Source organism: Pezoporus wallicus, unplaced genomic scaffold (genome assembly GCF_028554395.1).
Source record: "Pezoporus wallicus isolate ANWC-B61680 ecotype Strahan unplaced genomic scaffold, APGP_CSIRO_Pwel_v1 contig_6814, whole genome shotgun sequence".
NCBI lineage: Eukaryota > Metazoa > Chordata > Aves > Psittaciformes > Psittacidae > Pezoporus > Pezoporus wallicus.
Window position 1 is genome coordinate 4,652,303 of NW_026639755.1, and position 27,438 is coordinate 4,679,740.

Consider the following 27,438-nt stretch of genomic DNA (forward strand, 5'->3'; position numbering starts at 1 on the left):
CACATCCTCTCTTTATCATGAGATAACACAGACTACTAATTTCATCTTAGGAAGCAGCACTACTTCATGTTAATGAACCACATGCCTACGCCTTCGACAAAGGTGTGTGGGGGAAGATGTTTCTTAGCTGTAAGAATAATCAAACCTGTAAAATCAGCCTGATATAAATAGAGCAAAACTTCATTAAGCTACGATTCTAGCTGTTACTACACTTGCAGCCACTTAGATTTAGTCATTGTCTGGGAAGGAAATGTGATTTCATTAATACTGTAAAATAAGCATTTATTCTGGTTATATAGTAATATAACCACAGTATGTAAGAGCTGTTCCTCTGAAAGCAGCATACTAATGCTACAGTAAAAAGTAGCCAAATTGAGATCAGGTTTGCATCCAAAGAATTTCCTATGAATGTTTCAATCAAAGAGGAAAACAATTGAAAAGCCCCAAACCCTAAAGCACACACATATTCCCTTCCAACACTATGATTATAGCTGCCATTGAAACTGTGCTGAAGCCCTAGAAAAACTCATTGCAAATTACCTATCGGTCAAAGGCACATTCTGATCCATGACTTTCATGCATAAATGGATTTACTTTAACACCACTGGAAGACCTATGCTGTCAGTCCACAGAATGGTCAGTGAAACTAGTTCCACATACCAACCTTTAGCAAGACCAGTACAAGTTACATCCACTGCATTTGGCTACTTCGATATACTAGCACGCTGCTTAGCATCAGAAATATCAGTTCATGAAAAAGTATGCACACTTCATGTTCGTTTAGAAGATTCTTGTTGAAATTAGTCTGTATGCACTTAAAAAACCCCCAACCAAAACATGGACCTGCTTACATGACAAAAAGATGTGTAAGGGAGACTGCAATGATAAAAACCTTTGACCTGTAAGGTACTTTTGGGTTTAGTGCCATATAATCCAGATAATTCACTACATCATTTTTAACTGAATACCATAAGCTACAACCAAGCTCACAGACTTGGGGGGTGGGATATTATTGTTGTTTTTAAATTATTAGTAACAGCTCATTTTCCATTGGGGAATTTCTAATAGGAAAGTAGAGCTAATGTGTTGGTATATGGCAGTGAGCACCAAAAGGTCAGCTGATGAGCAGAAAATACTTCTTAACACTGACTTACTATCATGTAAATGATGCAAATATTCTATTTCCCTGATACTGATTTCATCCAATTACTGAATCAGGGACTATGGGCTCCCAAAAGCTTACCTGTACTTCCAGAGCTTGAAATTAAAACCCTCTATGTAGAGCTGCCTTCTGCCAACTTCACAGGACTGTGTGTACTGGCTGCCAGTCATGGCCATCAGCAGCTTGAAGAACAGCTTTTTCTTTCACACTTACACTACTAGAACAATGGTATTTACAAACAGGACAGGACTATGGCTTCTGACACAAACCACCGTCAAAACACAAATGGGAAACAAGAAAAAGCCTGTTCTCAAAGGAAATTGAGCAAATTGTGAGCTTGCTGGCACCTGAGACTCCTGTTGAACCATGACGCCTGCTGGTGTTCCCACCCTCACAATAAAGTAAGCATGCCACAGCTGTGAGAGACCTTTCACCAACCCAGCACATCAGTCAAACAGAAAAGGAGCTATTAGTATATATGAACAAACTCAGATGGGCTCAGATGCTTGAATCCAAAGTCCTAAATTGGTAATTGTATTAAAAATAAATAAATCTTAAAAAATAAAAAAGTAAAAAAAGTAAAAAAAAAAAAAGACAGAAGTTCCCCTTGCAGATCAAGGTTCTGATTTCAGAAATTCAAGAGCAGAAACTTCACCTTCTTGAGGACTAGGTACCTGAAGCAGAAAAAGGGGCAGGAAAGACAGAACTCAGGACTCCATGATGTAATCGATTTCATTCAGGTTATAATCCTAAAATAATACTTTTAATGATGGAGTAAGTCATTCTCACGTGTGTACATAACACACATACCCAATAAAGCGAAAATCCACAGAGAATGAACTCCCACAGAACCCAAATCTTAGCACCACCTTAGGAAATTCCCTACAAAAGCAGCCTGTATGCCTACAAATTGCATACACCCTTTCCCTGCATACTCAGTTCTCACTCTCTCCCTTCTTCATTGCCTCCCAGCATAAACATGGAAGGCTTAACTAAGTGTGAGAACTAGACTCACATTTACCAAGTTTTGTGACCTACTGCTAAGGTCAGAATTCATCATCATACCACACTCCTAAAGGGAGATGCTGTTTGACAGACTTACTTTTGACGGGCAAAAGATGCTACCTGCATGGAAGACATGATACCTTTTAAATTAACAGAATGCTTCATGTTAATTCCCTGCATCCACAGAAAAGCCTTCCCATTCACAAAACAAGAAAGAGAATTAAAAATGTCTTAAAAACACCCCAAATAGCAATTTTCCATAGCTAGCTGGATTCAATCAATTCCTGCCTGGAGAGACTGATGTAATAATACCTGTTATACATGCAAGCTCTGTGCTATGTTCTAACACCCAGTCCTTTTCAGAGCTCTGACCATATCATCTTTTTGTCTCTGTCAGAGTCAATTTGGGCAAAGAAATTAATTTTCACAACGTATACACTTAATTAATTACTTCATTTTAGGGTTTTCTCGTCGGTGTTTCTGAAACAATCTACGGTTGAAAGCACCTAAAAATTAATTCATTAAACAAATTCATTATAAATCAAAATTGGCAAGACTCACACAGCTCTCATACAAGATGTACTGCAAGGCTATGAAATAGGGATGTATGTATTTAGACACAGAAAAGCTTAAATACAGTATTAAATGTATGTAACTTTTCAGTCATCTGTTGTTCAACTACTATATCAGGTGGGAGTCAGTGGCCGCATGGCTGGAAAGCCATATATAATAATTCATTAATTTTGATTTTATGCAAATTCAATGTTAATTAAATTAGTCTTGGTTATTTCTAAGATTCTTCACTTTTTTCTTTTCTTTATTGGCCCATTCTCTCTCCAGTAATACATCTTTACTATTTATTTTGCCTTATGATCATTTTAATATTGCCATTCACCATTCCATAACCTTCACATTTGCCTAGTATACCATGCGCATCGCTCACACCAGCCACCAGTGATTGCTTTTTGCACTTCTGTCTTCATTCTATCTTCACAACCAAGGCATTTATAGCTGTTTTGAACCAAAGATTTCTCTTCAGATGCTTATTTCACCTCTGTCCTTTTCAGGCATGACTTTATCCCCTTGAAAGTCTAGCGAAAAATGCAGTGCCAAAATGCAACAGTTTATATTCATTTCAGTTTGTTGCATTTACAAAACACTACTCACATCTAGGATGACAGAGGTGGACAAAAGAAAAGGAAAAGACTACATTAATTAGTCTCTTTGTCATGTTTAGTGCAGGAGCATTACTTTCTTGAAGCTATATTTTACTGTTAGTTCGAATGCAAATGCAACACACAATTTCTGTGCCTAAAATGGGTTCACAGGTAGGTTAACAACAACTTCAGTACACTATGAACCCTAGAGCTCAGCCCAAAGTGATAGACTTGCTAGGATACAAGTGATTCTGTCTCCTGCTAAGAATTAAGTTCAGGAAATTTACCAGGGTAACTCTTTCAGCATCCTTTACCTCACCCTCCATCATTTACATCCCTCTGGTTTTCCACATAAACTTTTTCAACTACTCCACATTGTTAAAAGCATTCAGATGGGAAGGAACTATGTCAGTTACAGTAAGGATTCCGATGTCCCTTGCTAGGAAGCAGAGACCACCAAGCAGAGACTACCTGGAATGGGCTGCCCAAGGAAGCTGTGAATGCTCCATCCCTGGAAGTGTTCAAGGTCAGTTTGGATGGAGTCTTGAGTGACATGGCTAGTGCAAGGTGTCCCTGCCCATGGCAGGGGGTTGGAACTGGATGATCCTAAGGTCCTTTCCAACCTTAACCACTCTATGATTCTATGACCTTGTCATCTGGTATATCCAAGATCAAACGAGTGCATCATGTATGGATATTCAGAAGCAGTTGTTTACTTCCCACTCCCACTTCCAATATTTTACTCCCAGATCCCTTTCTTCTGTATCTTTAACAGCAGGTTTTGCTAACGTTCAAATACTATTAATGTAATTTTTTACTAGGATGCAGAATCACCTTTCAGTGGAAAACACAGTGAGCATGAACATCTATCCCTAAGGCACTGCCCTCAAACACAGAATCACGCGCTTGAGATTTTCTGAAGGATTTTAATTGCTAGGAATATAAACATCAGCTTTCAAACATAGATGCATTTCTAAGGCCTTTTAAATTCTATCCACATACTTTGGTTTTATGCACTAAAATAGAGGTGTATATCCTCTGTGTGGTCATACTTATCGTTTGACATTGCACCTCATATACCACGCTTTAGAAGCCCTCCAAAGCCAAAGGAAACTTGCTAGAATCATGTAATTCCTATGCACGTGAGAAGTAAGGAAGCCTGGCTTCATACAGATTTTTACCTGGTGCTTATACGATATTAGCTCCAGGAATGCAGAGCTTTATCTGAATGATTCTCCTGAACTGGATATTTATAATGGCTGTCCTGCATGTATAGACTGCAATGGTTAATAACTAAAGCTTAAGTGGGGTTACTCAACAGAAAACTAAGACCTTCTTACATGAAACATAGGAATGAAGTATGTTCGAGACCTCAGCTGCCTGGCTCCCTCCAGTCAAATGTGGCTGCAATCAGAGAGAAAGTCCTCAGAAATTATTAGGGATGGGTGGAAAAAATCAGATTTTTTATCAGGATTATTAAAACCTATTTCCTTAATGGATCAAACTAAACATGGCAGGATTCAGCTCTAGTACTCTAACGTTGAAAATGGCCAATTTTTTAATTATATATTACCATAATTTTTAGTAATACCATGTCCAGAAGCATGTATCTCTATATACATATTCCAGAGACGTGTACCAACACCTCAGCTGAAGAACATCCTTGCACTGACTACAGGATCTTGCCTTGGACAGAAGGTCACCAAATCAGCTCAAGAGCATCTCAGGTATAAGGCAATATAAATTACATTCTTCCAGAACACACTTGCTTAACTCTGAGAACACACATGGTTAATTCAGCAGAGCACTGGAGAAGACTCTTACTCTATTGCTACCCTGCAAGGGCTTCAGGAGCCTCCGGGCCTGGCACTGAACTATATCCAGCAAAATCCTCCATGGAATTGGTAGCATCTCATTATAGGTAACAAGAAGAAACTACTGGACCAAAGCATTCACTGGCAAGAAACACAGACAGGAATTTAGCAGTAAAAAGGTAAGCTGAATGGAATGCTACCACTTGCAGCTTTATTCTTCTCATCCACTCACCCCCTTTTATAGTTTTATAGTAAAATAAGGAACAGAAATTATAAGCAGACTGTTTCTTGTCTGTTTCCTTGCTCTTTCCTGGATGAGTGCCTTTTGCTGAATTTGAACAGGCAAATAAACTGAAAAGACCTTGTAAGGTTTTAATTCAAAATCGCTGTTTTACAGGAGAATGCAAATAGGAGATTTGAATCTCTGTATTTAAATCGTTTTTTCTTAAACAAGGCATAACCAAAGAGGAAAAAAAGCAATGCCCTAGTTGCTAAATGAACTTGATTTCTAACTAAAACACATTGCAAGTGGCCATGCCAAAACTTGTTTCGTTTTGGTCACAGCGCTGCCTTAAGCCCAACTAAGTAAACCAGGTTAAACAAACCTACATCACATTTGGCCAGTGTTTGTAAACACCTCTAACATGCACCACTTAGAATGCATATGGTTTGAAAAGGTTCACTTCCAAACAGGTCAGAAACAGTTACATATACATTTTATATTTAACATAAAATAGGATGGCAGACATAATCCTGTAAACTTTAGTACATCAGCCATTGCAAGAGGCCAAGGGCATACCTTCAGTTCAGATACTTCTTTGCTCCGCTGTTGGATTCTTTTTGTTTTTAAGAAGACATAACACAGATTATACACTTAATACAGATTATATTACTAATAATAAATAATATTACTATTTTACACCTTCTATATAGACACCTGCCATTCTTCAGATCAAAGCATAACTTCCCATCAGTAAAACTGTATTTTCTTTATTCAGCCCTCAAAGCCACTACATTGCATCCTATATAACACAAATTGCAGGCCTTTCGTTTTGCATCTTTATTAATAGTGGTTTAACCAAGATAGCTCTGTGAGTTTAATGCTGCCCTCCACCTTCTAAATCAAGACACTGCACTAGTGCAGTCACATGCAACAACCTAATTTTCAAGATGTAGTATGCCACGTGTCTATTCGCTTCCCTAAAATCTTAGGAACACCAAGTCTCGGCGTTTACTTTGTAGTTCCAAAGTGTTCTCCGTTCGCTCAGTTTCGGAACTCAGAAATGGGGTAGTCCGTAATCTACAGCACAAGACAGAGCATACAGCCTTCTCTTAAAGCACTGCGTAAACTGAAGATGTGACAGTACTGACATTCAGTAAGTGGTTTGCTCCAAGATTTGGCAACTGTTGTCTGTCCATCAAATCCTATCCTCTGTGCTGTAAAGCGAATACCTCTGTTAGTCACATGAATACATTGGAGATCCCTCCAGTTAATTCCCATTCTACAAGACAATAATCATTCAGGAGTCCTACCACCCTGGCAATTCAGTCACATAGGAAAGTTTCCACCTGGGCTGCACACTTATTTTGTGCCCTACTTCACCACTCCTGTCCTTCATCCACACAGTACTTTTTCTACCAATCTTACTAACGTTCACCCCTCTGGATGTTTTCATTTTAAGAGGATGTTCTAATCTGAAAACCATTCACTTCTGAATATATGCTGCTGAATTACAGTGCCATCAGGAGACGCGTGGCTCTGCTTTCCCTCCAAACATTTCTTCAGGCTAAAGCACTTCTATATAAATGCTCTACAGTTCAAACATTACCAGGTTTTAGAGCAAAATTAAATCACCATCATGGATACATTACGTTTATTAATAAAGTGACAAAAACATATTAGTGAAAGTTAAACAGGTAACACAAGGGTATCAAGGACCGTAAATGCTCAAGTTCCAGTAGCGAGGTTTGATTTGCCAGGTTACACGTCCCGTAAGTTTGATGGAATGCATTGCACGTTATGTACCAAACTACATGGCTGGGAAGAAAATGAACTTTGGAAGTTCTGGTTGGGATTTTAACTCTGCCTTAACATCAAATGGAGAGTGTAAAAGCGAGATTCCTGTTTGCTTGAGCTTCTGGTAAACACAGAGGTTCACAAAGGCAGACTTTTGAACGGACAACAGGCATGAATGTCATTGAATCCGTCTCTGCAATATGAAGGAAGGAGTCAAAGTAACAGGGAAGGTAGGAGTTAATCCCTCTCTCCCTCCTGCAGAAGTCAAATACTACTGAGTTCTCATCTTCAGCTGCCACTGTTTCCTTACCCTTCTCCTCTTTTTTTATGCCCTATCCAACCTCAGGTAACCTGTCTGCCTTTAAAAAAGATGAAAACAAATAAAACCCACTCAAATCCAAACAGCGCTCCTGCCACCGCACCTTAAATAAATGAAATACCCCCTCTGGGCAAAAAACAGGAGTTTCAGATTTTCTGCTATCATGGAAAAAGCTCTTAAGTTTGGAAAAGGCCTTGAAAACATCTAGATTCTAGACAAACATGTCTCCATGTCTCCCATGTCTTTTGGATAACAAAACTAGTGTCGGACGAGACCTCTCATTTTTAGAGCCGTGGAGAAGAAAGCCACAGTACGCTGTTATCTTCTCTTTTCAGCAACTCCTCCAGAACCCATTTAGCTTCTACTTGTCAAACCCCTGGATGTAAATGTAAAAAAAAAAAAGCAATGTAAAATAAAATATACTGTGGCTTGTGAACTGTTTCCATACAAAAACCACTTGATCAGTTTCCCAGATGAAGCAAGAACTTGAACGGGACTTAACACAGTCAACCTCTCCTCGATAGAAGCAGCTGCTGTAAGAAGAGGAAACAGCCACAAACTGTGTCTTGAGACATTCAGATTAGGTATCAGGCAGAATTCTGTCCACAAGAAGGGTGTGCAGAACTGAAACAGGCTGCCTGGAGAGGCTCTGGTATCTCCATCTTCTGGTGCTTCCTTGACTTCATTATCCAAAACCACTGCTGCTGACCTGATACGATGTTAGCAATAGTCTAGCAATTGGATGGACTCGATGATCTCCTGGAAACTGTTTTAAGCACCACTTTATTATTTCTCTGATAACCTACATCCCTGAAACAGAGATGCATTTCAGTATCAAACTCCGAAAAAGATTCCAAGTGAAAACTAGATTCAGATTTATGCCTTCCTGCAGCCTGATCCATAACCAACACTGGCATCATCAACCCCTCCCATCAATCATAATTTTTGGGCAACATCAGAACTTGAAAGAAGTTAATTCACCACAGTTTTTTGTCATTGTCAATCAAGTCTAAGCAGGCACTTAGAATTAAAGAACTGGTGGTCAAAATCTACCTGTAATGCTCTAAGATTAACAACTGATGAAGGATACTAATTCCTACAATTCCATAGCTTTTCTATGCCAAAAGCACTCTATGTGAATGTTGACATCTAATTCAGAAATTAAACTTCAGCTACTGTAAACAGCAACTGTCCTGTCAATTTAAAAGGTTCACTTTGGGGTTAGGTTAATTTGGTTTAAAAATAAGAACATAAAGTGATTCAATCTTTTTCCCTGGAGTCTAAGTAAAATCAATTGTCAGGCACTTGAGGAGGCATGGTGTTGACTGCCCCTACTTGTCTCAACCTCACGGCACACAAACCACATAGCAGCTCAGCACTCATCCATATGCACTTGCGCTAACAGACAACTAGCAATCATTCTGCGTGTCTTAATTATCCTTGGGGGCCTCTGCAAATCCAACAGCTGGAAATGAAGTTCTAGCCTGAGAGACATCGAGGAACAGCAGTTCGGCAGGGAAAACTAACACACAGATGCAAGGACCAAATGTCACCGAGTAAAACTCACAGATTTCATCACCATATTATGTATAAGATAGTATCTATACACAGTGCAAGGAGCCCTTAACCCCAGCATATCCTTCATAGAGCTCAGCCGCTGATTAAAAGCAGAACACAAGTAGGAAACACTCATTTCACCCTAACACCTACTCAAAGCGAACGAGGACCTGCAATACTTGCTATGCTCTGGCGCTGGCGGCACGCCTAAAAGGACACGGCAAGCCCAGCCATGCGGGAGCCAAAAGGTGCCGCACAGAGCCCACATCCCTCGATGCCCGAGGGCGAGGGTCGCTGGCAGAGGCGCAGCCCAGCCTGGCCCGGCACAGCAAGGGGCCGCGCTGAAGGAACAGCGCCACCTGCCGAGCCGCCCGCGCCGCTCCCGGCGTCGGGACGGGACGGGACGGGACGACCGGGGATGCCCGAGGAGCTGGAGTGTTCCGCTCCGACCTAGACAAGACGGCCGTGCTGCGCTTGGACCCGCACCTCCCCATCGCTCTCGAGTAACACCAAGACTACTATTAATAGGGGGGCAAAGTGTTACCTGAAACACTGCCCTACCCATCCCACACCCCGAGGCAAGCCCGTGGCCCCCTGGCAAGGGAGGAAACCCAGCGGAATCCCACCGCCGCCAGAGGGGCTTTGCCTGCCCACGGCGGCCCGGCCGAGCTGTGAGGGGCAGGCTTAGACGGGTCAGACGGCCCGCGGTACTCCTCCTTCTCCAATACACACTCCCGTGCTGGGACCGCAGCGCCTGCCCATCCCCGACGGATGCCCTCGCTCCCGGGGAAACCTGCCGCGTGTTTTGCGGCAGCCCCACGGCTGGCAAACGGGCCTGAACCCCGCCGGGGTCACGCTGCGAGGGGCCGGCGGAGCGGTCAGCTCTGCAGAGGACCGCAGCACCTCGCTGTGCCGTTTGGTCGGTACCGGCCCGCAGGCTCCGAGAGGGAGGGAGGGAGGGAGGGAGGGAGGAAAGGAGGGAGCTCCCGCACTGGCCTTTGCCCGGGTGTCCCCCATCCCTCCCCGCTGCTGCTCACCTGCCCTCCAGCCGCAGGACCAAAGCCCGCATCGGCCGCAGCCCCGCCGGCACCCGCGCACCTCCGGACGCCAGCCTCCCGCTCCGCGCTGCTGCTCACGGTTTCCAAAGGCTAACGGGAAAGCTTGGAACATCACTCTGGAGAAGTTAAAGCGTGCGAAGCTAGGAAATCAACAGGATCCTCGGGCTGTTTGCACAAACCTGGAGAGGTTAGGGGGTGCAAATCGAACAACGGGGCTTGAACCTCCTGTCTACATCCTTCTGCACCCTCGGGCTCGCTACTTCAGCGTAGGAGCCAGAAGCTGTCGGTGCACTTACACGCCTGCTTTCCAGGGCCGTCTAAAAGAACAGTCTGAATACTGTTCTACACCGACAATCACTTCACACTGGGTATTTTCAGAAATCTGGGGAAATTATATATAAATATATACGTATATGCAGAATAAATTACCTACCAAAACTAGTTAGACCATAAAAAATAACCCATATCCACAGCAAATCTATCAGGCGAAAACGCTTACAGGCATTTTTAACTGGAGGCTGGAGTTACTTTTCTTGTGGTCCTGATGTTATAAAACCAGTCTTAAAACCGACTGCAGTGTGCCCCTGTGATAAATAACGTTGCATTTCATGACAGTCATCGTATTTACCCTCTTCTAGATTCTGGTTTACGCAAATAAATTCAGCACAAAAGAAGACTGATCAAATTATAATGCAAGCATTTCTTTACTAAGGGAAAAAAGATCTTCTGGCGATAAGGCCATTTGAGAGAACTTCTCACCAATGGCCTGCATTTACGCTGACAGAAATAAAAGTCTGCCCATGAGGAGAAGGATGTCGTTTCTAAGCTTGGAAAGTTAAAGAGAAATATTGGAAGCTGCAATTCCAACTCTAAATAAGGTCTTTATTTAACTCTTGGAACAGAAGCCAAAACTTCCCCCCCTACCCCCCTTTTTTTGTTCTTGAAACCACAGAAAACCAATACCCAACTTTCAGCAATCTATTACCAGTAAGTAACATGACCGATAACTAATGAAATGGAGGGGGGTGTCCTATATTTTGCATTATAAAAAATGGTACAAAGCCACTGCACTTATTGCACCTTTAGCTTTTTTGTTATTGTTACTTTATATATATATATATATATAAAAATCTCATAATTTGAATACGGTAAAATGCTTGCTTCAAAAGAAACAGGAAAAAAAGGCTTTCCCCTTTCCTTAATGATGAACACAGAATGGAAATGAGCACACTTTTTACTTTAGGTCAAGTTAAAAGCTGTTTTGAAAATGTACCAAAACACAGTGCCATTATGATCATACTGCATTACAGACTACAGTGATCAAAACAATACATCTAAAGAACATCACAGTGCTCTACATTTTAAAAAGGCATTTCTTTCTGGTAACAATTCATAACAAAAGACAGGCATAAAGATAATATGCATGATGATCTCAATTATTTTTCTTTCCCCTGAATCATTTTCCCCATCTGTTCAGTCAACTCCACCTATTTCTTTTTAGTTAAACTTCCATTCTAAACGCATGCTTAATGCAAGCTGCTGAAGACAGTACGCAGATGAAACAGCCAAAGCCAGCCAAAGTACACCAAAAGTATATTCCACCCTTCACTACTCGCATGTGAAGTCAGCAGGAAAACGTTCACGTTATATTCAGAAAGCAGCACTAAACAATGCTGTCATCAGTTTAACAATACTCATATAATTAAAATAATCATCTGGTGTATCTCATAGCTGTATCATGGTAAATGTAATACCTATCAGAAGGGGGAAAAATACAGTACAAATAAATGTATTTTTCATCATGTTCAGATGTCTTGTAAAAGCAGCGCCCACACACTGAAGAAACCACCCCTGCATCCTGATTCAAGGCTCTGAGTGCGAGTGAAGAGACTTAAGTCCAGACGAGGCAGAAATCTTGAAATGTCCCTTTCCAAGGCAAATTCATTTACTCTAGAGCAACAAAAATAAATTCAAGCAGTTTTATTCTAGTAGGAAGAAGGAAAAGTCTAAAAGAGAAACAGCACATGCTTGATCATAGGAAATAGGAGGTGAAGGGAAGAACTCGAAAAAGCTGTGGTAAAAGTGGACTCCTTTTTTTAATACTGTCTCATTATCATTAAAAAAGGAGAATAAAATGAAACAAATACACTTTCAAGCATACCCCAAAGCAAATATTGTAGTGGGGAGAAAAAACAGAGTATATTAGCAAAAAATATTACTTTCTCAATCAGCCATTCAGTGTAAGACGAAACAAAGTCGGTGATTCACAAAACCAAAATCCCAAGTGATCCGTTTGACTTTCAATCGCCAAAACAGTCTGCTTGCATTTCAGACCTGATACACAAGTCATAGAATCATAGAATAGTTAGCGTTGGAAAGGACCTTAAGATCATCAAGTTCCAACCCCCCTGCCATGAAGTCATGAAAGGCAGGGTGACAGTAGGAAATATATGAAGTTGTAAGGAAAGCAGAGCTGAAGCAAAACATAGATAAATCTTGTTTTTAACAGAATGCACTGTTTTAAGAAGGACTAAGGAATTTCCAGTGCTAACGAATAGGAAAAAGAAAGGATGTAATAGCATCTCACGCCTATTTTCATTTTGACAAAAAAGGACTTCATTTTTTATTTTACAAGGATACCTCTCAGTTTCAATCCTTTGTCTTATGCCAATTGTTTGATATCATTTGTTTTCCTTTGAAACTCGTTTTCGCAACCATTTGGTGACATACTTCGGATACAGTATCACTCAGAAGCTGACAAGATAAGTTTGATGTCTCAGACAAAAAATGAATACAGTCTAAGATGTCAATCAGCATCAAAAGAAAACTAAAATTAGGTTGCTTTCTATTTTTTGGCCAGTTTTAAGGTTTTTTTTTTGACATCTCAGCTGTCCTAAGATTCTTCAGTGGTGTGAAAATGAGACACACGTACAGGAAGAGAAACTCTCCATGTGCCCAGCTGAAGCATGGCACCGGGAAACCCACTGGCACTAAGGACCTAATGCAAAACCCCTTCAGTCACAGGATGCAACTAACCGCAAGACACAAAGCCACGGGAGAACAAACCTCGTTATTTCCACCACTCATGGAAATACCTAATCCTGAAAACATCTTCCATATAAATCAGTTCCTAGTGAGGTGAATAACTGATTCCTGGATGCAGTTTCCTTGCGTACACCTTACTCACAGGCAAAACGTGACCCCGCAGAAGTTCTCCTCTACTGTCATCTAGTCACAAGGGATATCCAAATACTTAGGTAGTCAGACTCTTCTGCAGTCACCGTGTCCATGATATCCCACAAAAAAAAAGGCCAAAAAGTTTTTCCAGTGCCACACATCAGCTAACTACTGAAACCAGAACAAATGAGGCCAGGGAGACTGCCACCACCATGGGTTGGCAGTAATACAGTCTAATGTGAGAAACTACTTTCAGGCTTTTGAAATATAAGAAAGGAGATATTTTCCTAATTTTCACTTGATTTTTTGCATTCTAACCCAATTCTGGTTGATGGAAAAGCTCTAATAATCTCAGTCACGCACGCTCTAGCCTTCCCAGCACAAACCATTTCAGAAGCAGTGACTGCTATCCTTCTCTAATACTTATGAACCAGTTTCCATTACTGGGATGATCAGCTTGCTTTGTTCAAATGACCATGAGAGCGACCACTAAGGAAAAGCAAAGTAACTCACACCAGATTTTCAAAGCACTTCAGCGTATACTCAGCAGCTCAAGTACGTGCCCAAAAGTTTAAGGTACTGAGCCCAGCCAGCTCTCAAACAAATCAGATGCTCTGGAAGAAACTTGGGGACCTAGAAGACTGTCACAATCAAACACAGTATCTTTATTTCCTAACCAGCCTTTTCAATTTTGCCTGCAATTTACTAACTTTGGTCTTGTATGGAACATGTTCTGGTTGGGTTTGATTGTTTTTTTTTTTTTGATTGGGTTTTATTTTAATTGTTTAAAATGTTTAATTGTTTAATTTATTTTAATTGTTTGGGGTATTTAACAATTATCTACTATATGATAGTAACAAATGCCAGAGGATTCTCTTCTCAAGCTACAAGCAAAACAAGACAAGCATGTTTTCCCATGCTTTCTTTTCTACCAACTACGTAAAAAGTGCCCCAAAATTTCCAGTCGATAAATACGAACAATAACCATGTAAAGATCAGCCACAAGTAGGGTGACAGCAGAACGATGCACTGTGATTATGTCACAATTCCTTATTTTTTTCTCCCAAACTTTCAAAGAACATGGAGTGGGAATCAAATAAGATACATCTTATCCTCCTAAAAAATAAAAGATGCTGAAACTAATACAACTACTGGCATGAATATGCAGAGCGGGATTCAGACTGTACTCTTTTTGTCCTGCATGAATAATCCATCACATTTCTATTGTATATTATTAAAGTGACTTGCTTTTCCATCCTCCCAACCCCCACATCTGTGCTGCTGTAATTTACGTGAATTGCAGTTAATGATCACTTGCGTTATGCTTAATCAGCATATCAATAATATACTCTGCACAGACTAAGTAGCTCTTCTTTCTTTCCCCTTTAATGAAACCTATAGAAATGGAACTGGTATTTGACTGATTGGCATCACAAAAAGGTTGCCTAGGCAGGTGCTGGAGATGGTAGTACAGGATACAGGCCTTGTGGCTGCTGCCAATCACGCTCAAGCATCAGCAAAGCCCCCCATTATATTTTCCAATTCCATTGCCTGGCTATCTAGAGGGGCTGACGTTTTGTACTTCAGGGATTTTAATGAGCTTGACCAGACCAGTGTTACTGACGCCAAGACTGTGGTTGTGTGGGATGGTTCAAGGAGAGATCACATTCTTACAGGGTGATATTATTAACCACGGTCTAAAACACTGCCATTAGCGTGTTCTTACGTGGGACACAGAAATCTTTGAATACAAGTGATCTATAAATCTTAACATGAAAGCCGTTGTTATATATGTCAAGGCAGACTTAAAAGAATAAAGAAGAATATTGAAAATGACAACAAATCCATTTTGGTCATTTTGCCAGAAATCAATCAATATCATGTATTGATAAGATAAAATTATTAACCGAGTAAGAGGCTTATTAAACACTTCAGCTAAATTATTTTTAGGAATTCCATAAGTCACTGGCTGCAGTGTACTGACATTCATGGCTTCAGATGAGAACACTGCTGCAAGCTGGAGGAGAATTGGCACACCACCAATATACTCATTTGTGAATCACAGCCTCCAGTGTAGCTCTATTAGCTCTACTCCGTAAATCACCACCATGCTATTAGCAATTTTTCAGTATGATGTGACATCTTTATTATAATGTTTTCCCACTAAAGTTTAAGTTCATATTTTAGTTAGCGCAGAGATAGATGCAGCCGTATTTACCAGGTTTCATTAATTGACTATAAATAAAAGGCTGTAAAAAGAAGGCTTCTCTTTCACATGATGTTCAAGTTGTCACCGTTTTACAGCAAAATGCCAATTTAGATAGGATAAATGTTACTATTTCTATACTATACACTCATGCTTCAATATGTAAGCTTAAAACTTCACAGTATTTTGAAGGCTGCAGTTTAGTCTCAGTTCTCTTACAAAAACACTCACAGTACATGATCTACATTAATTTACTACCATGTGATTTTTAACTAAGAATTTCATTAGCATGTAAGAACATCAGTACACTGTGTACTGCAATTTACTTTGGCTTCAATATCTGTGGATACTACAGTAAATAGGAACAGCATGCACACACACACACAAGTTGTGCTGGATTTACCTGACAAAAACTTGCAGAAGCTAATAAAACTGCTTTCAGAGATGAGGAGGCCCTATTTGGTAGGCTGATGTAGCACATCTGTTTTTCTTATAGCCCCCAAGATACCCTGTTCTCATTCCCTACCAACTGCTTTAGGCATCCAAGGCAAGAAAGTCACAGCTGCAGGGAGCAGAGCAGCAGATCTGCACAGCTGCAAGGAGATGAACAGAGCAGAAGAGTAAAGCAGAGGAGGGGGGAGCAATCTAGGACCAAAATTGCAAGTGAAGACAAGAAAAAAATGATGAGCTAGAAACTGCTGGAGAGTTCCCTCCTGGACATCCTGTTTATAGAGGTTTCTGATTGGGAAAAGCCAGCAGGAACAACCACTAGAAAGAAACATGAACCCTCTTCCCACTTCTTCCCCATGAGAACGAAACAATTTGTTGAGAGACAAAGGAAGAGATCCATGTGTAAACTCAAAAAATAAACCAAGCCTTAATCCTTAAACTCTGCTAAACACCTGCATAACACTTAACATCAAGAAGGCACTTCTTAAATATAAACAACTGAATCCCATGAGGCAGAGATGCAAAAGTGCTATTACCACTAATCTCTGTAATCTGTAAAAGTGATAAGGGTGAAGTAAAAGCTTGCCCAAAGCCACAGAATACTCAAAACGTGGACTTTCATGATCCTACAGACAAACCAATGAGCAAACACCTGCCAACAGCGAGAATTCAAACTGCAGTTGGTTTGGAAAAAGGACAGTTGCTGCACTCTTAGATAGCAACTTCTCACCCTTATCAGGACTAGAGACAGCATTTCTCAAGGACTCAGAAATGCCAGTACCCTCTGATAGAGGTTTACTCATTGGGTAGAAGACACGGGCACATGAAGACTTCTCAGAGTTGTCATTCTAAACGTAGAAAACCAAAGTAAGACAGCCACAGAGGAAGGAAGCAAAGCACCTTAAGAGTAGGCACCAGTGACAGCACAGCAAGAGAAGGAGCCACAGGTCTCTTAAGTGTCTTCTTTCAGCAAAAGGTTTGATGGCACAGCCCTTTCTGAGAATGAGGGAAGCTCCAGAAACCACGGATTCAGCCTGACAAATGGGAGTGGGGTTTGTGCCAGGGACAGAATGCAGGAGCCTCCTTACATACCTGGACTATGCAATGTCTTAAAGAGTAATGGGTTGTCCCTACACACAAACACATATACACATTCCATAGAAAAAAAGAAGCTGGGGAGCGACCAGATATCAGCACCAACGGATGGTTACGCACTGGTACTAAGCCACCATGAATTTTAAAGAGTCTGATGGCAAATGCTATGTAAAAACGATGGAGTTAGCAAGTTCAACAGCACAGATGCGTTAAGGCTGCGCTTCTACTTCTCCGAATAGAATGTCTAGATTTATTAAATCTGGATATGCAGCAAATTAGGGAAAAAAAGGTCAAGAATACTATTTAGACATTTCTTTAATAATATTTTATCTCATTAGTAACAGTACTTGAACAATTTAGCACAAAAGTTATCAAATACGTACTTACAACACCTGCTTACGTCCACATATTTTTCACCTTGCGCTACTTCCATCTGCATAAATTAGCAAGTAACACTATGGAACAGTCCCATGATACCTTTGCGAAATACACATTGTGATAGAAGAAGGAACAATACCTAAAGTGAAATTTCTTTATTACTTTTTTTTGTTCAATGCACCTCTTGCTTTCATTTTCTCCAACCAGACTGAGCTCTTCCCAGGGATCGCATGCAGTGCGATGCATGCTCAAAAGAGAAGGCACCATAGCTACGTAAGCTACATATTGCAAGTTTAGAGCAGGCTATTTTTGAAGCTCTAAAGAACCAGCGCTATTGCACGGTGTCCTCTGAAGAGGAAACAATGGTTAAACAGCACATTGGTCTGTAGCAGCACTTTTCTATTTCACAGTCTAGTGAACTCACCCCATGTGATGGGTAGGAGATCCAGCCCAGCTCCCCTTGAATTGTTTTTGAGTCCAGCAGATTAACTACAAAAGAAGACAAAATGAAGAGGAATTAGTTTCATCTGCCTCCGTCCAGTTAACCTCACTTACCCGTACCAAAAGACGTGTTTATTTGGGGACCCTGTGAGCACTTGATTTATTCAGGTGGCTTGGCAGTTAGCTACAAAGGAGAAAAAGGCAGACAAATAGAAAGGATCCTCTTGTTTATCATAAAACATGGTACGAACAGCAGACGGGGGAACTTCTCCAAACAAAGAAAGTGACAAAAAACAAACAATGGATGGCTGGCCAAATTAATTACAGCAGGAGGTGGGAACAGAGCGCTTCTATCAGCTGCACAAACTACAGCGCTTTCCCCTTGGATGCCTGAAATCTGGGTCGATGCATCTAACTACATAGGTGAGACCTGAATGTTTTAATCATTATTTGATTAAAGGCCTGCATTTGGCATATGTAATTTTCTCAGAATATAGGAATAAATAATGAATGCTGATTAAAGTCTTCATTGCTTCTGATCTAATTTGCTCTCACACTGTCTTGCAGCCCTGAAGTGTTCTCTAAATGCCATGTGTAACACATTAGATACAAAAGTCATTATTTACAATGTTAAAAGTGCAGGCAAACCTACTTTTAAGGAGACCCATCAATTCACGGTTAATCTTGCTGCTATTTTAAGGGGCACGCCACAATTTCCACAGTAAGAATGAAGCGTTTATTTGCAAACAGTCTGAGACAGACATTTTCCAGTCAATCAAATCACAGTGTTTTATTCAACATCCATTTTAAGATATGACGGGTATTTAAATACATACATACAAACAAATCATTGCATATTCTTTCTTATTTACTTGGTTTTTACAAGCCCACAAATCAATTCTGTTCCTAACCCTGGCCAGATAGTCTCCAAGTGTTTAATCACACAGCTTAATCCCTAACTAACCGTTTATTAACATGAAGCAGAACAGGTGAATTAATACAAAGCACCATACAAAAAACCAACCAAACTGAAGTATTAGTACACAACGTGACAATGCTGTTCCCAGTGGCACCAACCTGAACACCTTCAGTATTTATTATCTGCAATTTGGGCTTCCTTTCGTTGTATAAATAACCATAAATATACCCATTTGTCTACATTTGTATGCACACACTTTTGCGCTGTGTACATGGATACATGCAGAGCTATACTACCATGAACAAGCTGCTCTGCCATCTATGTGAGGGAAAATATTTCCCCCTGCAGTTATACACCCCTCGAAAAGAAAGCAACCCTATTTTGACTTTTTGCCTACACCAATAAGCAAAATACCTTTACTAATCTGATAGAAACATTATGCAGTGTTATATTTTCTTCCTCTGAATTCATCAATAATTAAATTCCCAGTCACCTAGACCATGAAAAATCAGTCAGTCCTTTATTGAGGGCATAGGGCCCCAGGCATACTGTTCTGCATCTATAGGAAAGAAATACTAACCAAATCTCAAAAGGGAAAAATGCACTTCCTGCTGTTGTGACTACAAATTCCCACAGATTAAGGATCTCTGGTGATAAGACAGATCTGTTTGCTGTGCATCTGCAATACGTGGTGGTGAAGGAAGTACGACTTCTGAGGTAAATTGCATGGCTATAAGTTGCTAAGGGAAATCACTTAGGAGTAAATGTAAATATATTTATTCTTTATGCTGCTTGAAAACACGATTGCAGCCACTCTGGAATTTATGAATTCAACCCAAATTCATCAGTCTCATCTGGAAAAAAATAAACAGGCAATAGATTCGCAACCTGGTGGTAGTTTCCCCCTCCCGGCTGCCAAGCAGCCTAACAGTTACAGCACACCCTCGAGGTGCAGATCAGCGTTCAGCATCACTCCCCATACCTCTCTCTATGTCAACTCCGTACTGCCCGCCTGCCTCTCAGAACAGGCTTACCAAGTTACCAGCTACTCTTACAGGAAGCACTCAGAGGCATCACAATAGGGCCATGGGGGTCAGTTAAGTATTCAGTGAAAGCCATTCATGCCCCATGGATGTGCCCCATGGCAGGCAGATGTCTCAGGCATGGCGCAGCTTGTGTTGCAACACACTGGGATCGAATCTACGACATATATGACAGTATTTTTTCAGCATCTCTCTTTCTTTCCATCTTTCTTATCTTCCTCATCTCCTTCCAACTAACTGGCACCATTAGGCAAAGTGCTTTTCCATACTTGTGTTTCACTACATTTTATAAATCCTTAGAAGAAAGGTGATCAGATGCAAGTCAGAGAGCGCAGGCAGGTACTTAAAGAGTGGTATGAAAGCTACCATTACTGACAAGAAAAAACCAAACGACTCACAAACAAACAGAAAAACCCCAAAGTAAAGCTGTGTTCCAGGTCTGTAACTTTATCAATAAGTAGTTTTGTGCTAAACATATTTATATGCACAATTTTAGCTTTATTAAACCTATTTATACTGCACAAACTTCGACTTCCTCCATTTTCATTTGTGCAAGAAGGAACAAAGTTTGTCATGTCAAGTAACTTTTCTATCTAGCAGAATTATACTAACTTCCTAGAAAACTATCCCTTTGCCTGGATGTCTTTATCATTTACCAGGTAAGAATTATATTACAGGTAAGCAGAAATACAGAGCAGACTGCCTGAGTTCTGAGAACTGGAAGTCATACATTCAATCCTTTTTTTCCTCTTAAAGAATTATGGAATAAAAGAAAAGAACCAACAAATAACCCCAAAAATAAACTTTTCACTACAAGTGTGCTGTTCTTCAACAGCATGTAAAATGCAGAACATATTTCCTTTCAGGTAGTCACCTGGAAAAAAACCAAACAACAAATCACCACCTCCCTCTCCCCAAAAGAAGTTCCTAATGCACTCATTTTCCTGTGACTTCAAGGAGTTGTACACCTTTGATAGAGAGCAAACGGTGAAATGATGACAGAACTTACAAGCTTGGTCCCTAGACAAAAATGACAGGGAATGTGGGGTTTCATTTTGCCATTGTATATCCTAACATTATGTATGAATCTGGAAATTGAAGAAGAAAACAGCCTTCCCCTACATTAAGACTGAAAAAAATACATAAAGAATGGATTAGATATTCATTGTCTGATTTTTTAATGTTTTTTTTTTGGCATGGATTTGTAAGGTTAGGTAAAAAGCAAAAATGTCCAACTTTACACAAGCACTTGATCCATAGAATGACTCAATTCAACTTCTTTCAACCCTGATATATCCTCTAGCGTAACAGAAGGCAACACTTGGTTCACAAAACTGACCCAACCAATTCATGAAGTGTACCATGAGGATATATTCAGTCAGATTAGCAGCAGCAGGCATACATCAGCCTGACCCTCACATTTTCCCACATATAATTTAAGTTAAATGAAAGCTGGTGTTTAATGTACTACAAACGCCTATGGCCATGTGTTTACCGGATGAAGGAGGGAACAGGAGAGGAAGACAGTTCTAAGCCCTCTCATAGCGCAAGGAGTGCATCTCTAGCCACGCCAGCATGAAGGGAACCATACGACTTAAGACAAAAAAAAGAGGTCAAACTACTTCATGTGGCAACACATTTTCTCTCATTGCAAGTGTAATAACCATCTCCTCCAGAGCAACTGGCCCAGCAAAGAGCACGGCTGCACAAGCAATCGTAACCACAGGTCAGATATGGCCCTCACTTTAAAGCTGCTTACCCACAACTGTCATGATCTTAAGTAAGGTATTGGGGAACAGAAGAAGGGTAAGTTAATAACTCTTCTTCCTTCCTCTTACTGCTTTCCAGAAGAGAGTAAAGAGGTAGATTTTACAAGTCAGCCCACATGAAAAAGAATTAGCATTTCCAGGCTATTTCTAAAGCTTATCCATTTCTTATACAATGCATTTGCTCTTCTTGTGGCTCTTCCTCCTGCAAAACTGTGTGAGTATCATTCAGCTAGATCTTACAGCAACCTTTGATGTTGACCAGCTGGTTACTACGGCTAACTCTTCAACTAGCTGAACAGTTTTGTTGCTATGGATGATTGTTTCTGACAGAATGCCTTGAAAAGGATCACTGGTTATGCTGAGACACAGGAGAGTTCTCATAAAACACCTTTCAATAAATAAAGTACTGTGTAATAATCTCAGTGTCCTGCATGGGTTCCCATCAGGTAATTAACTCGCTTCAAAACTAGTGGTAAGTACAAGGGAGAGTTTCTCGGTATTAGAAGACTACAGTGCTATACAAACTGAGCAACCATCATTTCTGGCTCTGAAAATCAAAGGCTTGGTCCTTCTGTACAACAGTCCTCCTCACCATATTGTACACTGTAGCTACTCCTGCCAAGCGGCAGCATAGCGGCAAAACGCCGATTAAGAACACGTTCTCTTTCTAGAAGCTCTCTCATGCCCAGGTCTTCTGGCCTTCCCCATTCATAACTGCAAGAGAGAGCATTATTAGTTCCCTTAAAACGTAAAGGCAAAACTCTTTCCAGCAACTGGAGCAGGGACATGAATGGGAAACGCAAAGCTCGCTCACTCTCCTTTTTGTGGCATCAGGCAGAAGACGAATGAAGGCTCAGGTAGAGTTTGACAGGAGGCCTGATCATGCTACCAGAAACTGCTTCCAGTTTGAGACTGATTGTAGAGAGCCTGCTGCGAGGCTTAGAAACAGCAGGTTTCACCAGGATTAGTGTCAGTGAAAGGAGGAGAACTGTAAAACTAACAACTGCCGCTTGAAAGCAGCAGCACTTGGAGAAACACGTGGAGTAACAACTGCTACAATACAGTATAAATACCTCCCCCACTAAAAAACAAACAAACAAAGGTTGTACCAGGTAGAACTACCCCGAGATCCCCCTCACTGCCTGAGAAACGGTGAGGAAAAGACTGCTAGGAGGCAACTTTCAATACACCAAGAGCCGCCTAGAAACAACCTCACACTTGACAGCAGTTCCATATCATATATTTTACAAAGAAAATACAGAGCAGTAGGCAATGAGGTCTAACACAGAAAACATTCTTTCTTCAACTAATTAACACTCCCAGTTAAAAGTTAAAAACACCCCACCAAAACCAAAGAACAAGTAACCACCAGCGTTCTGTCCTTTCCTGGTTGGCATCAAACTACCAGTTTAGAAACACGCTAGTTAGGTATTAAAAAAATGCCAACAAATGGGGAAAATTAAATTTGCTACTCAACCAAAAAGAAAAAAAAAAATGGTGAATGCCCATAACTGAAATGTGTCATAGAATCCTGAGCATTTTGTGGCGGGAAGTCAGACAGAACTTGGTTTTGGGGTGGGACAGAGTGGAGTCAGCACAAACTCTGACATGCGTCTTTCGAATGGTGGTCTCTGCCCAGCAAAGAGGATTTGCACCTGGATTTATATCCACTTACAATTACAGATCTGAGTCTTCTCAACTCTCCATTCCCCCAGCAGTGACAAAAGTCAAATAAAAGCAGCAGCAGATCAGCTTTGTGTCCTTGGCTGAGACTAGAAGCAACATGTACAGACAGGCAGGCAAGGTCATAGTTATACCTTGGTTCATTCATCATAATTGCCAACCAGGATCACCTATCATGCTGATGTTGCTGAAATCATGCTGAAATCTGCTAAGGTAGACCACAAAGTCTTTGGGAAGGGACATCAAATAAATAAATAAGTAAAATCAGTAGATAAGAAACCACCTCATGAAACAATGCTAAATAATGCAATACTCTCTTAATGGAAGGGTGTCCAACAATGAAGCCTCATTCTAAGCAGCAGACTTGGGGCCTAATCTGCTGCTTGTTCATGAAGTTTCCTGTGATTTTATGATCCTGCATTTCCCCTCAAATGTTGTAGTGAAGATGCTATTGCTTGGAAGAAAATGGCCCTAGTGTAAGAGAGGTCTTCTCAAGTCCCCACCTACTAGCTCTGCTTTTACAGCTTTGTCCCCCTCCAGCCTGGGCCACCCTAGGAAGCAAAGTGTCAGTAAGCCACACAGAGTAAACCCAGCCAATACAACATACATTGTAATGCATACCCAACCCAGTGCCAGTAAGTTTGGCCCATTTGCTACACAACTTATCTCCAAATGCAAGATCTCTCAGCGAGATTTCTGCTACATCTCAAAGCCAGACTACAGTCCTTTGAGAGTCACAATGCTGTGAGGTCTGCACTTTCAACCCTTCTTGCCTGTGCCTTTATACTGTACAATGCAAATATGATTTTGTGCAGAACATTCCAAATTTGGCAACTGTCATGTTCAATCTGTGGTTAAATTGCTGACTGAAGAACTCCACCAGGGTGGGAGCAAGAGATGAACAAACAAGGGGAAACCAAAATGCATTAAAAAACAGTTCCTCCAACACTGAACACAGGGGTCTTCAAAAAAGAAGACTGGAAAGCCCAAGCCTCTGTTACTTTCATTTAAATGTTCAGTTTACTGTTTCCACTATTAAGAGACTGTGCTTCAAATCTTAGATGAAAAGACAAAAGACTAGCAATATGCATCAAGTTACCCCATAGATTATTGCTTCTATAGAACATATAATGTTCCTATGTCAATTTGGATGATTTGGCAAATCCTCTTTATGGTAGTTACCCTCAGCTTTTCAAGAGGAAGGGTTTTATTTTCCTCTCAGATTTTGCTCTTCTCAAACACAGTCCCCAAGAGTATCTGAGGCCAACTATAGATATCTCCTGTTCTCCTACAGCTGAATTCTGCAGCAGCCAAAGGAGGAACCTTATTGAAAGTTTCTCTCAAAAGGCTGCCATGAAGGAGGTAACGCAGGATAGCAATAAGCAATGCAGTAATGCCTATAAAAAAATACAGGGATTGTAAATTGCAAAAGCAGAGCCAATCAGGGAGGCTCTACCACCGGATAGCAGCCATCTCCCTGCTTGCTGCACACAGCATGGATTTCAATACTGCTAGGGATCAGTGGCACTCCCATGCCCGCTTCACGGTGGCTCAGACCATACTAGCAGCTCTACGTGTGCCTCAGCCCAGCCAGCCCAGCTCTCATCACCTGCACTCAATGCCAAGTAGAAGTTCTCCAGCAGTCTTCCTCTTTTTGCCAAGTACGGAGGCTGCACGCAGAAAAGGAACAACAATATCCTAAGTCTCCTGAATCCATAGGACAATGATAATCAAGCCCCAAAATAAAAGCCTCACATGAGAGGTTTCAGAGAGCAAAACTGCAGAACTACTACTGTTCCTTAGCAGACAAAACTAGAACTCTTTTCAAAGCAGAACAGAAAACAAATATACTGTTGCTAGAAACCTTTCCTGTGACACCAAAAGCTGTGTGCCATCCCCCCCACCACCCCCATTCTATTGTGTAGGGACTCTAAGTGATAGCTAAGGCCAAACAACGTATGTAAAGCTTTCCTCTTACCCTCTCATCAATCTGTCTCGACCCTATACAGGTGTGCAGGCATGCTCAAGCCTTCTTACTTAGCACCTCGCAGAAGTTATTCCAGCTACTGAAAAGAGGAAACAAAGGCAAGCCAATTGTGCAGCAATGATGACATATGAACCAGCAGCTCCTTTTGTAGGAGTAAGGTGACAAATCTGTACACTGCTTTTTCTCGGAGTACCTGTTGACAACCGCCCATCCATTCTCATGGATGAACACAGCCAAAACAGATTTCATTTCTTCTTTATTAGTTTGAAACATGAGAGTTCTCTTGATATTGTTAAAGTGGCACAAAGCTCAATTTCCAAGTATGCAAAAACATATGACTGGTGGGCTGGAATGCAATGTTTATCAAAGGGGCCTAATAAGGTTTCGGTTTTATTAGGCTATTTCCTGTAAGTTGATATGTGCCAGTTCTTTTCATTAAGACAAGGATATAAAAATTAAAAATGGATTAACTTAATGGGTTCCAAATTACTGCGTTGCTTTCACTTCTTTGCATTCTTCCTTTTAATTTTAAGCAGTTCCAATTGGTCCTTTTCCAGGACCAATGCGCCAACAAGACGCATAGACCCTTAGATACCCAAATTACCGTACTGAACTCGCATTCAGATCCAAATCATGCAAGTCTCTTTCTACTCTACTATTATAGCATTAAATCTGACATCAGTGAAGCATCATGTTAAACACGTAAATGCAAAGTGGGGGCCACTGTGTTAAAAGGGAATTAAAAAAACAAGACCAGAACCTAAGCATGAGATTCGGTTACCTAACACAGCCACTCCATGTCTTTCACCAGCCCAGAATAGAAGTGTCATGCAAGATGCATCAGTACCATTTGGTGCGCAAATACTAAGGCACATAAAATGGGACCGCATGCCTATGCCTAGGCAAAACTCAACAACAAACATAACTCAAATAATTCTAATAAGCTCTAAAGCACTTCTCAAAAGGGCTTGATCACACTGCACAACTGAGACTTTTTACTTCTGCATTCCTGCTCCCTTGGTAAAAAACTAATATTCAGCGTTCACTAGTTTTGCAGAATTGGGGGTCTATCAGAGTGGCACAAAGATCTCCCTTGGGAATGCTCCCAGCAGCTTAAAAAGGGAAAAAAATGGTGCACTGCAGCGTCCAAGTTCACTAAAGGTAAACTGAGAATTCAAAACCTAGTAGGACATGCTCAGTTTCTAGCATTCTAGACACCAAAAGGTGTCACAGAAAAGACACCTGGGCACACGCAGTACCCATGATGAGAAGTTCCTAAATTCCCACAAATTTTACTGCAGTTCAAGCATATTCAAGGTCCTGCAGCAAGCAATCGACTCTCCTTTGAGGACACAAACTTTTGAGACTGGGACCAGAGCATAAGTAAAGGAAACGGCCATTCATTCGTTTAAAAGGCTGCAATATCCCCAAGTGAATCAGCTGGCAGCGTGCCGCAACGCAGGAGGAAAAACAATGCTTCTAAGAAATTCCTCTGTGCATGGGGCACAGAAAAACACAAACCCTTGCCCGTGAATGTGGTTGTGTTGGGTTTGGCTGCATTTGGGGGGTTTTGTCATGGGTTTTTTGGTGCTTTTCAGTTTGGAACACAGAAGTGGCGAGTTGTAACAAAAAAAAACAAGAGATTCCTGAAGTGCTGCATTTGGAAAGAGGCCTTCTCAGGTGTGCCCTGACAGCTCAAGCTTTTCTTCTCTAGTCCCATGAATCAAGGGCTCCAGCTTGCATGGGCTATGAAACACTTGTGTCCTTACACAACTATTCCATAGATAAACCCATAGTAAATAAACGATTAAACATCCTGATGCAAACTGGGGGAGTAAAATGCCAATCGCATAAGATATCGCCTCAAATGTCATGTTGAGAAAATCAAGATGCTAAAACCAGTTTTATTTTCCAATACAGTGATGTCACCAACATGATATTTTCATTGTTTGCCAGGTTAACAGAATTTATGGAGGTAATTAATGCAGAACATGTGTGCTGAGCTATCCACATGAAAAATGGAATTGCCCCTGACTTCATTTGCTGCCTTTGCAACCAAAACCCCACTAACATCTTTTTTCACTATTTCCATATGTGAGAAATACAAATATTTATAACAAAGGTAAATGCCTCAATGACTCTTCTATCCCCGTCTAGCCACAAGCCAGTTTTTCAGACCCCTGTCTTCTGGTTTATTCCTC

General features: G+C 40.9%; 1 protein-coding gene across 2 annotated transcripts in view; it reads right to left on the reverse strand.

Annotated features, from left to right (window-relative positions):
* EPHA3 (EPH receptor A3) overlaps nt 1-27,438 on the reverse strand; it is a 216,677-nt gene that overhangs the window by 181,317 nt on the left and 7,922 nt on the right. For both annotated transcript variants that reach the window (XM_057415894.1, XM_057415893.1), the window contains exon 2: nt 17,820-17,884. In XM_057415894.1, the coding sequence (XP_057271877.1) occupies nt 17,820-17,884 (65 nt within the window). The remainder of the gene's footprint in view (nt 1-17,819; nt 17,885-27,438) is intronic.